Genomic DNA, 10,919 nt, shown 5'->3' on the forward strand with positions numbered 1-10,919 from the left:
TATATATAGTACGGTTTGAATGTAATAGCGCAGGGTAAATTATTAAATGATGAGTTTACGGAGTTGAAATATTTTTTCACAGCAGTCAGCTCGGATACATTCATGCCCCGTGGACAAGAATGCGGCTCGTGAGAGGAAACGGTCCCGGCCGTTGGGTCCCGGCCGTGTCCTAAAAGACCGTGTAGTAGAGTCTACCATGTTTTTAGAGGCAGAACTATCTACAGGTAGGTTACAGTGTTAGCTAGCAGGTAATTACATCATACAGTATAATCATTATACGTTACATTAACTGCAGATATTGTTGGTGAAAGATGAGCAGAAAGCAGGGTGTAAAGATGGCGGTTTTACCACATCATTTCTTGTATTAATAAATGGTAAATTCATTCATTTTCCCAGAATGACACAGACACAGCCAGCGCTGCACTGTGTCATAGCTGAAGCGATGAAACCCTAATCAAAACTTTAAACAGGCTTATTATTTCATCAAGATTGTTTCAATCCAATTACTCAGTTAAAAGCCAGAATTTCTCACCAGCAAATCTGCAGTTCAAAGAAAGGGAATTACACTGAGAGTGAAACACTATCAGTACTAAATGTTTTATTTAGTATGCTTCACTGAAGTAGCACTGCAGGACCACTGCGCACTTCTTGGCTCTATCATTTTTCATTTAAAATGTGTTGACTTCTAAAGGAGAGCGCAGGTGAGCCCTGTGTGCAGTGCAAACAGAGAGCCTTGCACCAGTTACAAAGTTCAAGGACAATGAGGAATATACTCCTGCTAGCGAAACTGCAGCGCAGAGAGGGCCCGTCTGCGCGTCTGCGTATTTACATGCTTATCAGACGGAAATGGCTTCAGTGATGCATGACTTTACTATTCCCATTTCAAATTAAGTCTATAATCCATCCACCCATTTTGTACACCCGCGTATCCTATGCAGGGCGGCGAGGTCTGGAGAGTGTCCCAGAAGCTATGGACACAAGACAGAGAATAACTTAGAATGAGGTGCCGGCCGATCGCAGGGCACACACACACACACACACACACACACACACACACCATTCAGAAACACAGACAATTCGGCAACGCCAATTAACTTATCTCGTTTTTGGACGTTTTTGGGGGGAAACAGGCAAACTCCACGCACATACAGGACTGGGACTCAAACTTTGGCTCAACTGTGCAGTGGTTAGCATTGCAAATATTATCGAAAATATTTTATTTTACACAGAAGTCAAGCCGTGTCCTTTCATGCACATGAATATTGAGAGGTTTCTGTGGTATCAACAAAAAGATATCATTATGTGATCAAACGTCAGCATATTTAAATAAAATGTGGCACTACCATGTAAATCAATACTTAAATTATTAACATTTATTTTTATTTATTTACAAAAGCATACTTAACAGCCATACAAAGCTGTTTTTAAATTTTAAATGTATTTAGTCTTCATGAAAAGAAGTTGCTGATTGCATCTTGCATCACAATTAGTTTTTGTTACAAAGCCAGTGGTTAATAGTTAATTCACTACACAATGTAACAGGTGTGAGTACTAAAGGACATTTCCCCAAAGAAGTAAAACTGAATACAATTACAGCATAAAAAATTAATATTAAGAATATAAATACTATAGTATATAAAATGACCAAATAGTTTCACATTACTTGAATAGGCATATTTTCAATTGATCATTCTGAGGTCTTAAGTGGCATGTCTTCCTAAAAACAAAATAATTGTGAATACCGCTTTGACGTCAGTCCCTCCCACATCCATTTTCCGAACGTGCCCCTGACACCACATATAAGGGAGTTTTGGTTTCATATTTCAGCAATGAAGTCTGGACCTTGCATAAAGCAGTACACAGTACAGTGTGCTCCCGTTTTACACTGCTGTGCTTAGCCTGTGTTCCACCACTGTTTATCCTCTCCAGGAATCAGGCATCCAATGCTCTCACTATACCGACACTTTCATTATACGTAACAGACTAACAGACTACAGCCAAATGTGCAAGGCGTGCAGAGAGAGAACTGCAGAAAATGTCCACGTATCTGAAAAGGCTACATGCCACTTACGTTAATGATTAATTTACAGGAGCGGTAACAGTATGTGAAAATGATTCATTTACTGCTTTAAATGCAGTGAGGTCGAGACATAGTATTACAGTAAATAATAATATTAAAGTTAACGTTTAGTCCAGTACTAAGAACAATAAAACAAATAAAATAAGTATAAATAAATGTGCCATATTTTCTGCAGTATATGGATAGTTATAATGAGATTAACATGTTATAAGTGTTATTTTAAATCTCTCTATCTTCCAACCACTTACCCGGGTCAGGAACATGGGGGCAGGGCAGGGCAGGGCAGGGCAGGGCAGAGTGTGGCATTCGTTCCGTGCAGCGCAGGATGTGAAGTGCATCCTTGTTGGACGCTGCTTATCGCAGGGCACACAAGCTACTTCAAATGGTATTAACCGGATCTGCCGAATACCGTGGGTCAGATTCGCGGAATTCTGTGGGCATTATGGTTTAGAGAATGCGGAACCCTGGAGGACTTCCATGCAGTTCACCGTGATGAGTGCCCCGGTTATCTCCCTCCACTGCCTGGTAATTGGGGTCTTCATCTTGTCCAGAGCCAGGTGCAGGTCCTGCACTAGGTCCCTCAGATGCTCTCCATAGTGGCTGCTCCACGTGTACAGGAAGTCGTACGCTGGCTTCCACATGGACTGTGGGGAGAGTAAAAAAACAGAAAATAACATCACACACTGACAGCGGTGAGTCGTATTTGGTTGGATGCAAGTGATCAGCGCGTGTTCAGCTACAAAACAGACAATCGTCACTTTGATATGTGATTTTTCAAAGCATCACGAGGCAACAAAGTGACCCGAAAAGGGCAAGTAAAAAAAAGTAGAAGTACAAAAAAAACTCCAAATGATTTCATGCGTCAAGGCGAAGTTTCACGGACAACAACGTATGTGAAAAACGGGAAACAACTGCACTGGCGGAGAGGAACATTTGTTGCACGCTGACGCCATCGGACAGGGATAGACAGAGCCTTAGAAGGACCGTTCTTCTACACCACAAAAGTGCAGCCTCAAAGATTGCTGCAGATTTAAATAAGGTCCCTATAAGGGGGCCTCAAAAATGCTTTCATCCAATGCCAATGCATAGACTTGCATAACCTGATGCAAATGGTACAAAACTTGGACCCCGGATCAATGGGACAAGTAATCTGGTCTGATGACTCATCTTTTACTCATTTTCCCAGCAACTCTGGTTTACTTCTGGAGGAACCAAATGATGCCTCCAACCCACCACCACCATTAGCAGCTCTTTCACATGGTGTGGGATCATTAATAGCACGGACGGCCATCTTGCGTGAGTCATTATGTTTCACGATTGCTTTTAACGGCTGTGCAGCTAAGGAACAGGAGGCTATTTTCCAGGACCATGTGCTACAGACAGAGGGTCCCCAAGACTGGAATGGAGAACCACCATATACCGTATATGGTTAGGCGTTCTATGTTTTGTCCACCCCTTGTAGCTGAAAGTGCGTAACCTCGCTACTTAATTTAACAAAAATTAGAAACATAAAAGGCAATAAATAAGATCATCAGAACTCACTTTAGTGAGTTATATCTACAGATATCCATCCATCCATCCATCTTTTCTCCAGAAATTCAGTTTATAGAAAAGCAATCAAGGTGCTCATTACCATTCTGACTCACCTGACTACTGACCTGGCCTGATTTGTCCTGGTGTGGAGTCTCATATCTGGCAATTTGAGCACTGGAGAGTTTTCCAAGCTTTTCAGCGAGCTCCCTCCATCGCACCCCCAGCTCCACTGCCGTTGACAGAATCACAGTGTTCTGAGTCAGACGAGATACCAAATCCTGAGCATCCATCTTCAAGAGACCCTGGCAAGGCAAACACATACACACGCTATATTAATATGGCTTTCAGCTGTGCTGTTCCGGCAGACAAGATGGCACCAGTGTGGGGCCGTTACCATATCGGCAGTTATTTTTATTCAACACAAGACATTCTATTAATACTGTGGCAAAATTCCATTCATTCAACAATTAACAAATATTTTGTTCATTTTAAATAACCCTGCCTCATGCCCATTGCTTCCGGGATAGGCTCTGGACCCCCCGCGACCCAGTAGGATAAGCGGTTTGGAAAATGGATGGATGGATTTTAAATAACCTATGATACCATGTATATTCATATCAAAATACTGGGCAACAGCAATCAATCATCTGAATTTCGCATATGAGACATACCTATAAAAACAGTGAATATCTTTTTCTCTATATATAAATTTTCGGCTACGTATCCGACTTGTTCTTTTAATCCCTCATACATATTTTAATCTTTCTTGTACTTTTCAGATTTTATTGGGAAAAAAACTAACTTTTCGGCAGCCTGAGTATTATAAATGCAACCAATTTATGCATTATTAGTGAATTTGAAATTATAATTATCTGGATAAAGTAATCCAAGTCACCCGAAATTGCCTGCACATCTTGTGCTATTCAGTGACGGTATCCATCTTTGAAACATGTCACTGATCTGCTTAATGGTATAAAGTTACCAACGCAAGCGATACCTACGCGTCTGAAAAACGTGAAGCCAACCAACAGGTTTAATTCCATGAGCCATAGAAGAATGGCTCTGCGCAGTGTTTTGCAAAGGAGTTTCACACTGAAGTTTATTAGAATTAATTATTTAAATGGGGACATACGGTGTTACAGATTTTTTTAGTTTTTGCTGTTTTCCCATCAATGTTATACTGACTGTGTGATAACCTGAATCAGTAAAATACAGTAATAATATTTGATACTTTATTGATCCCTGTGAGGAAATTCTCTTTTCCATGATAGCAAGCCTGGCAATGAAGGGCAGCCACCCGCCCAGCTAGGGGCTAAGGGCCTTGCTCAGGGATATTCAGATGTGCTGAGGCCGGGTTTGAACCCCGACCTGATGATCACAGACTCTTAGCCCACTTGGGTCTGACTTTATGTTGACTGAAAAACAGACGCACGTGTGCATTGAAGTATGTTATAATTATTTATATTTCATTTTTGAATGTCAGTTTTATGCAGCTTGGATGAATCCAAAGTCTTCTTAAGTAATCATAAGCTAAGATTTACTTTTAAGATTAAACCTTTTATATGCGACGAAATTGTAGTGTAAAAATCAATGGGACAGGAACACCTTAACCGGCAGAAAACAGGCAAAGCCCCCCCCCCCCCCCCCCCCGCCGTGCTTCTCACTTACAACAATGAGTTCGTGCTGAAACTTCTTCCTGCTCTTGTCCGAGTGACAATCCTCCTTGAGCTTCTCAAGCACACAGGCCACTTTTTCCGACTCCGTCTCGATCTGCCTCCAGACAATGTCATCCAGGGAAAGGTTGGTGTAGCCCAGTGCCTCAGCAAAGGTCCTCCAGCTGCTTACATGCTCCACCACCAAAGTCTCGATGGTGGAGTACATGTACGTTAGCTTCTTAAATGGAATAGCTATGTTGTCCAGAAGCACTTTCGTCTTCACCTCCACGTCAGTAAAATCAATCACCTGATCTTTGGGTATGACCTTGACATTCTTAGAGTGGAGCAGGCCAACCCGACCCCGAAGGAAAGCGATGTACCACTCCTTCACTTTCGACTGACCCACTGATTTCACTGTGTCTCGAGAGAGAATGGCCACGGTCTCACCCTTAATGTAGTCCAGCAGGTATTCAACCCTTGGCTGATGAATGACAGACTTCAGGGTCACACCGTACCACTTTATATGTACCGGCTGGTCCTGAAATTTGGGAGACCGTTCTATCATTTCCTCTGGAATTGTTTCAACTTGTACTTTCTCCCTGAATGTCTCTAATCTTTTCTGAGCAAGCCTTTCTGTCCTTTGATGCACAGGACCTGGAGACTGCACCTGAAATTTAGTTAATGATGAATCCTTTGAGTCTTCTATCTTAACGACTAATTTGAAGGGGACCACTTCCTCTTTGGAGGTCATAGACACTGAAAATGGGAGGCGAAAGACCTGGCATGTCCTGAGGTCCTCTTTCTTCAGCACTTTAACTTGTTCTCCAGCCCTAACCTCAAACGCTGTTCCCATCGGCTTGGTTGTAACATACAGATCTTTGAGCCCATTCAGGCTGAAATTCTGCTTGCCCCAAAGCTGCAACACAAGCGGCGGTAAGTTCCTGGGACCCCTTTTGTTGTTTGAAAATGGTAGCTTCTTTGGGATTTCACTGTGACAGGAAACTACACAAACCGCTTTGAAAGATGGATGAATATGCCTTGGTCCATAAACCCCAACAGTGAGATGTCTGTTCATGTAGTCCCACACAGATGTAGCAGGTGGCTGGAGAATGGTGGCCTGCATGGCAGCAACGATATACATGTGTGGTTTTAGGTTTTCGATCTTCATCTGTACAGTATTGTTATATAGGTAAGAGTGCTTTATCTTTTGAAAAGGCCCGTCCCGTTTATGGGAAACTAAGCCAGTCAGCTGGGTCATCACCTGACTCAGTGGATCATTCTTTACTTCGCCAGAAATCTTCATCAATAGAGAAATAGATTTCTTCATGTTGATGTTGCTTAGACTCACTTCCAGGAGTGGACTTACGATTGTTAGAAGGTCATTGCAAAGACCAATTGGTGGGTCTAGGACTGCCTTCAACCCGATTTCTTGCATTTCCCCAGGAAGAACATGGCCTTCTGGAATACAGACACTTATGTCAGAGTGAGGCAACTGTACAGAGCCACCATTGTGCCCGATCTTGCAGACGATCTGGGTCTCCGAGGCTTGGGTTTGAGCCCATCCTGGGCTCGTGGAGCCCAGGTCTAGGCAGGACCTCGTTAACTGTCTGTGACTCAGCCAGGCCATCTTGTAGGCTTCCCTATCATCCTTCAGCCATTCAAAGTCGGGGTTTAAAAGCTGACTTGAGTAGTTGAAGGAGCCCTCTTTTTGGGTGTCCGTCTCCTCGTTCACATCCAGGATATCCGAGGCACTTTTTCGTCTCTCGGACTTGTTCTTTCGTATCGGACCGAAAAGCTGGCCAAAGTTTGCCTCATCTGAAGAATTACTGAAGTCCACATTATTCTCACCAAATATCACAGAGGGATCGTCCTTTAGAATGGAAACGTCTGCGATAGATCTCCTACTTTCTTTGTCAGTGTGCACAATATCATCCAAAAATGGATTAGAGCCAGAAAGTCCATTCCAAAAGGGGTTAGTTTTGTGTACAGTACTGGGAACCTCAGGCTGTAAAACTGGCAGATCAGACTGCGTTGTCATGTGAGCTGCATCAAAATCATCTGTAAAAGAAGAGCAGCGTACTATAACCAAGACACGAATGCAAAACAATCAGCCTTATGTAAAGGTATACAGAAACCTGTTTAACAAAATATTGTATGTTTATCTAGAATGTAAACTGAATCTGGTACCGCTGAAATTGTTTGGCATTTCATCCTCATTGAAATCAATCAACATTCCCTCAGATCGGCTTCTAAGAAGACTCCCTGTGTGATGTGACATTGTTTTAGCAGCGGTCATCTTCACACCTGCAATCATAAAGATAGGAAATTTGTTCATTTGAAATGCAGCTGCGTGCATAACTACACATAAACGCACACACACATTCATAGGACAGGTATAATATTCACACAACTTTCCCTTATACACACACACACACACACACACACACAAGTTTCTCCAATGGTGACAACTTACAATATTACATCATTCATGACTTATAGGTTCATCATGGACAAGTCGTATATCATTCTTATGTCTAGATTTCACCTGGAAATCTAAAAGGAGAAATTCTCTGAAGAGTGTCCCAAAACACTTTACACATTTTAGGGTACACTTTGGGTACATGTTACACTATAGAAGAGTGAGATTAGTGTGTAGTTTCGGTGATTTTTTTTTTGCAGTTAAAAGGTTCATAACGTCTACACCCCATTGAATAACAACAGCAGGTAACATACCACATAACGAGTATTTTCTTCTCAATTAGGTGAAATGTTTTTTACCCCTCCCCCGACATGCCTTTTGTACACTTTTTGGTGCTCATCTCATGAAAAGGACCATGTAACAGCTTAGTGTTTTATATGTAAGTAGCACACATTGAACAGAAAAAATATGCGTTGAGTGACGATTTATGAATATGAATCTTATAGAGAACGCCATGCACAGATCGCAGACATTGTTTCCAAACGACCTTATAGGCCCAATAACAGAAACGTCTACTCTCCAGTGCCGTAAAATAGCAGGTCTTTGGAACAGTAGTTGCGAGCCTTAATCGCGCGTATAATAAACATACCGATTTAAGACCAGTGTGCGTTTCCGGCCGTTGCTGATGCGCATTTACTCTCTCTTTCTCGTACACATATATGGATTTGGTTTTAATCACATGGGTATAACACATTTTTATATGCATAACATCTAAAGATGAACGTTTAAATATTTGCACATGAAACCGAGCTGTGTGGAATTATTGCGCCTGTCAAACGCAGTGAGTCATTCCTATCGCATTTTCTTACTTCGGTAAATAAAACAGGTTAGTCCTGTCTTGGACTGTACAACGTTTCTAAATGTGGCTTCGTACGATCCACAATCATACAAGAAACTAGGTGAATTAAGATTCGTGTCACGGTGTCTCTCACACTTACACGTTTTAAATATGTCAATGCACCTGTTCCCACACTTATTTTTATATGGACGTTTTTTTAATCTCCTTTAGTGAGTCATTTAATTGTCTGTAAGCATATTGTATAAACTTATTCTTTACAGAAATCCAAATAAGTTCACAAACTCAATCTATCAACCATAGTTCTACTCCAACATTTTAACAAAAATGCCTTTAAGCATTTTATATATGTACATAATTTGCATGGGTCGCCCAGGTGACTTTCTAAGTTTTCATACAATGAATGGAGTACTCACCATCGGAACAAAATCTATTTCAGTCCTCATTTACAATGTACATTCACTTCAAGGCTCCATCATAAATCCGTATGTTTTTATCACCGAGGAGTGTCCGAAACCAACACCTTTCGCTCCAGTATTTCTCTCCCAGCGATTATTGTTCTGTCAAAGATACTCCCCGGACCGACACTCGTCATTTACACGGCAGTTTTGCTATTGGCAGCGTTTCACTGTACAACTGCAACTCCCACAGTTCCCTGCTATAATGACGCAAAAGTTTCAACACCTGAAACTACTGAAAGAAAGGTAGTTTCGGTGCTTAAAGGAAGTTTATGAGAGTTCACTTGCTGCTGAAAAACTATTACCGCGTGCATTTCTTAACGACGATATGTCTAATTTAAGTTGTTCTATGCTATTTCCGCTCATCTAAATGTTTTCTTGTAATGTTACAAGAAAGAGAAAACAGTAGCGATAATAAACATTCAATGTGCAGTTACAAGATGCAGACACGACAGTAACATAACATAATATACATATCACAAAACATTACTGTTGCAGAACAGAGAATAAAAAGATAAATAGTTTAGATCATATAATGTTCAGCTGTGAATGCAGTGTCGTAACAATGTTCCTTGTGCGGAAAGGGCAGCCGCTGAGAGAGGAGGGCTGCTGGAGGGAAATGCCTCGTACAGCCTGACAGCATCAGAGAGAAAAGATCCACAGTGACACTTAATAAGGCACGATGGTGGAACAATCCTATCGATAAATCCTAGATGATCTGTGCCTCACACGAGTCCCATTTAAGGTCGGTCATAACCGTACCGTAACCGTAACGTACTTGTAAAAAAGAATCTGCATATATAGGTCTGGCGATAGAAAGTATTTCGCAAACATATAGGCTAGCAGTGAACCAGCTTGTTTATTTAATGCTGCTAGGCTGAGTTTCCAATGAGTGACTGGTAAGAAGTGCAAGTTAGCAATATAAATTACATTATGAAACTACATGAAACACCGTTTTTCACCTCTCTCTAGCTGGGCTATCAGTTAGTTCCCAGCATAGAGAGAGCTACGGTGTGGGATTCGCTCTCAGTCTGTACGTCAAGTTTAAAAACACTTGTTTAGATTAGCTTACCAGCTTCGGATAGTGACACACCCCCGGTCTAGGGAAGGGGTATTCAGGTGGCGGACTTTGGTCACTATATGAACCAAAACATACTTTTTTTTCTTGACCGTGTGATCGATCATCAGGCTAACTGCTGACCCTGGAAAAATTTTAATTGGGGCCAGTGGCCTTAGGCTTCGTGTCGCTGATGAAATTTGGCCCGCAGGGGAAAATGAATGAGCACTCCGGGTCTGCTGAGTGGAGCTGGTGTCATTCACTCTGGATGCACCTCCCTTATCCCCCCTTCTAGGTTGAACCACTCTAGGTGCAGATAAAAGGGAATTCCCTGCCTGCTCCATAACCTACCAGGGGTATTTTCCTAATTTAATGCGCTTCATCCAGTCCCCAGGGCAATTGGGGTTAAGGGCTTTGCTCAGAGGCCCAGCAATGACATCACTCTGCTGACTACAGGATTAGAACTGGCAACCTTTCAGTCATGAGCACAGCATCCTAACCCACCGAGCCACACCCCCCCCCCCCAACTGTTCTGCCATCTGTCTGAATTTACCTTGCACTATAACTTACCTAAACTTGTACTGCAGTGTACCAGTGAGTGAAGGATGGTCTTCGCCCTTCATTCTAGTTTCTCCCAAAGGTAACTCCTCTCTCTTTCTTGTCATTGTTATCCGTGTAGAACTGCTAACTTGTTTGGTCCAGTTAGTCTGACGTTGATTTGTTGTACTTTGCCCACCATTTTAAAAACGAGAATTTAAATAATAAAAAAGAAAAGCCGAATAAACGTTTTATTCCGAGACTGAGCTCTCCTTGGTAAGCTGTCAGGAATACCACCAAAATATAAAGGTCAAAACAAGGGCG

The 10,919-nt window shown here is 41.9% G+C and overlaps 1 protein-coding gene across 2 annotated transcripts; it reads right to left on the reverse strand.

Annotated features, from left to right (window-relative positions):
* Window positions 1–1,200: 1,200 nt before the first annotated feature.
* Window positions 1,201–9,624, reverse strand: macc1 (MET transcriptional regulator MACC1). 2 transcript variants are annotated; one of them, XM_049026337.1, is made up of 5 exons: window positions 8,960–9,624; window positions 7,456–7,572; window positions 5,282–7,326; window positions 3,739–3,915; window positions 1,201–2,724 (listed from the first exon to the last, which is right to left on the reverse strand). In XM_049026337.1, the coding sequence occupies exons 2-5, from the start codon at window positions 7,562–7,564 to the stop codon at window positions 2,521–2,523; spliced, it is 2,535 nt and encodes an 844-aa protein (XP_048882294.1). In that variant the 5' UTR covers window positions 7,565–7,572; window positions 8,960–9,624; the 3' UTR covers window positions 1,201–2,520. The 2 variants fall into 2 exon arrangements, with proteins under 2 accessions (XP_048882294.1, XP_048882293.1); XM_049026336.1 differs by having other exon boundaries at window positions 3,727–3,915; window positions 8,960–9,622.
* Between the last annotated feature and the right edge of the window lie 1,295 nt (window positions 9,625–10,919).

The sequence above is a fragment of the Brienomyrus brachyistius genome, chromosome 9 (genome assembly GCF_023856365.1).
Source record: "Brienomyrus brachyistius isolate T26 chromosome 9, BBRACH_0.4, whole genome shotgun sequence".
NCBI lineage: Eukaryota > Metazoa > Chordata > Actinopteri > Osteoglossiformes > Mormyridae > Brienomyrus > Brienomyrus brachyistius.

Excerpts from the sequence above, each read along its gene's own strand:
- macc1 (XM_049026336.1), bottom strand. The coding sequence starts at position 7,564 with ATGACCGCTGCTAAAACAATGTCACATCACACAGGGAGTCTTCTTAGA. Across the intron at positions 3,916-5,281 it reads TTCAGCACGAACTCATTGTT|GGTCTCTTGAAGATGGATGC; the intron begins GTAAGTGAGAAG and ends TTGCCTTGCCAG. Across the intron at positions 2,725-3,726 it reads CAGGCCAGGTCAGTAGTCAG|TCCATGTGGAAGCCAGCGTA; the intron begins GTGAGTCAGAAT and ends CTCTCCCCACAG.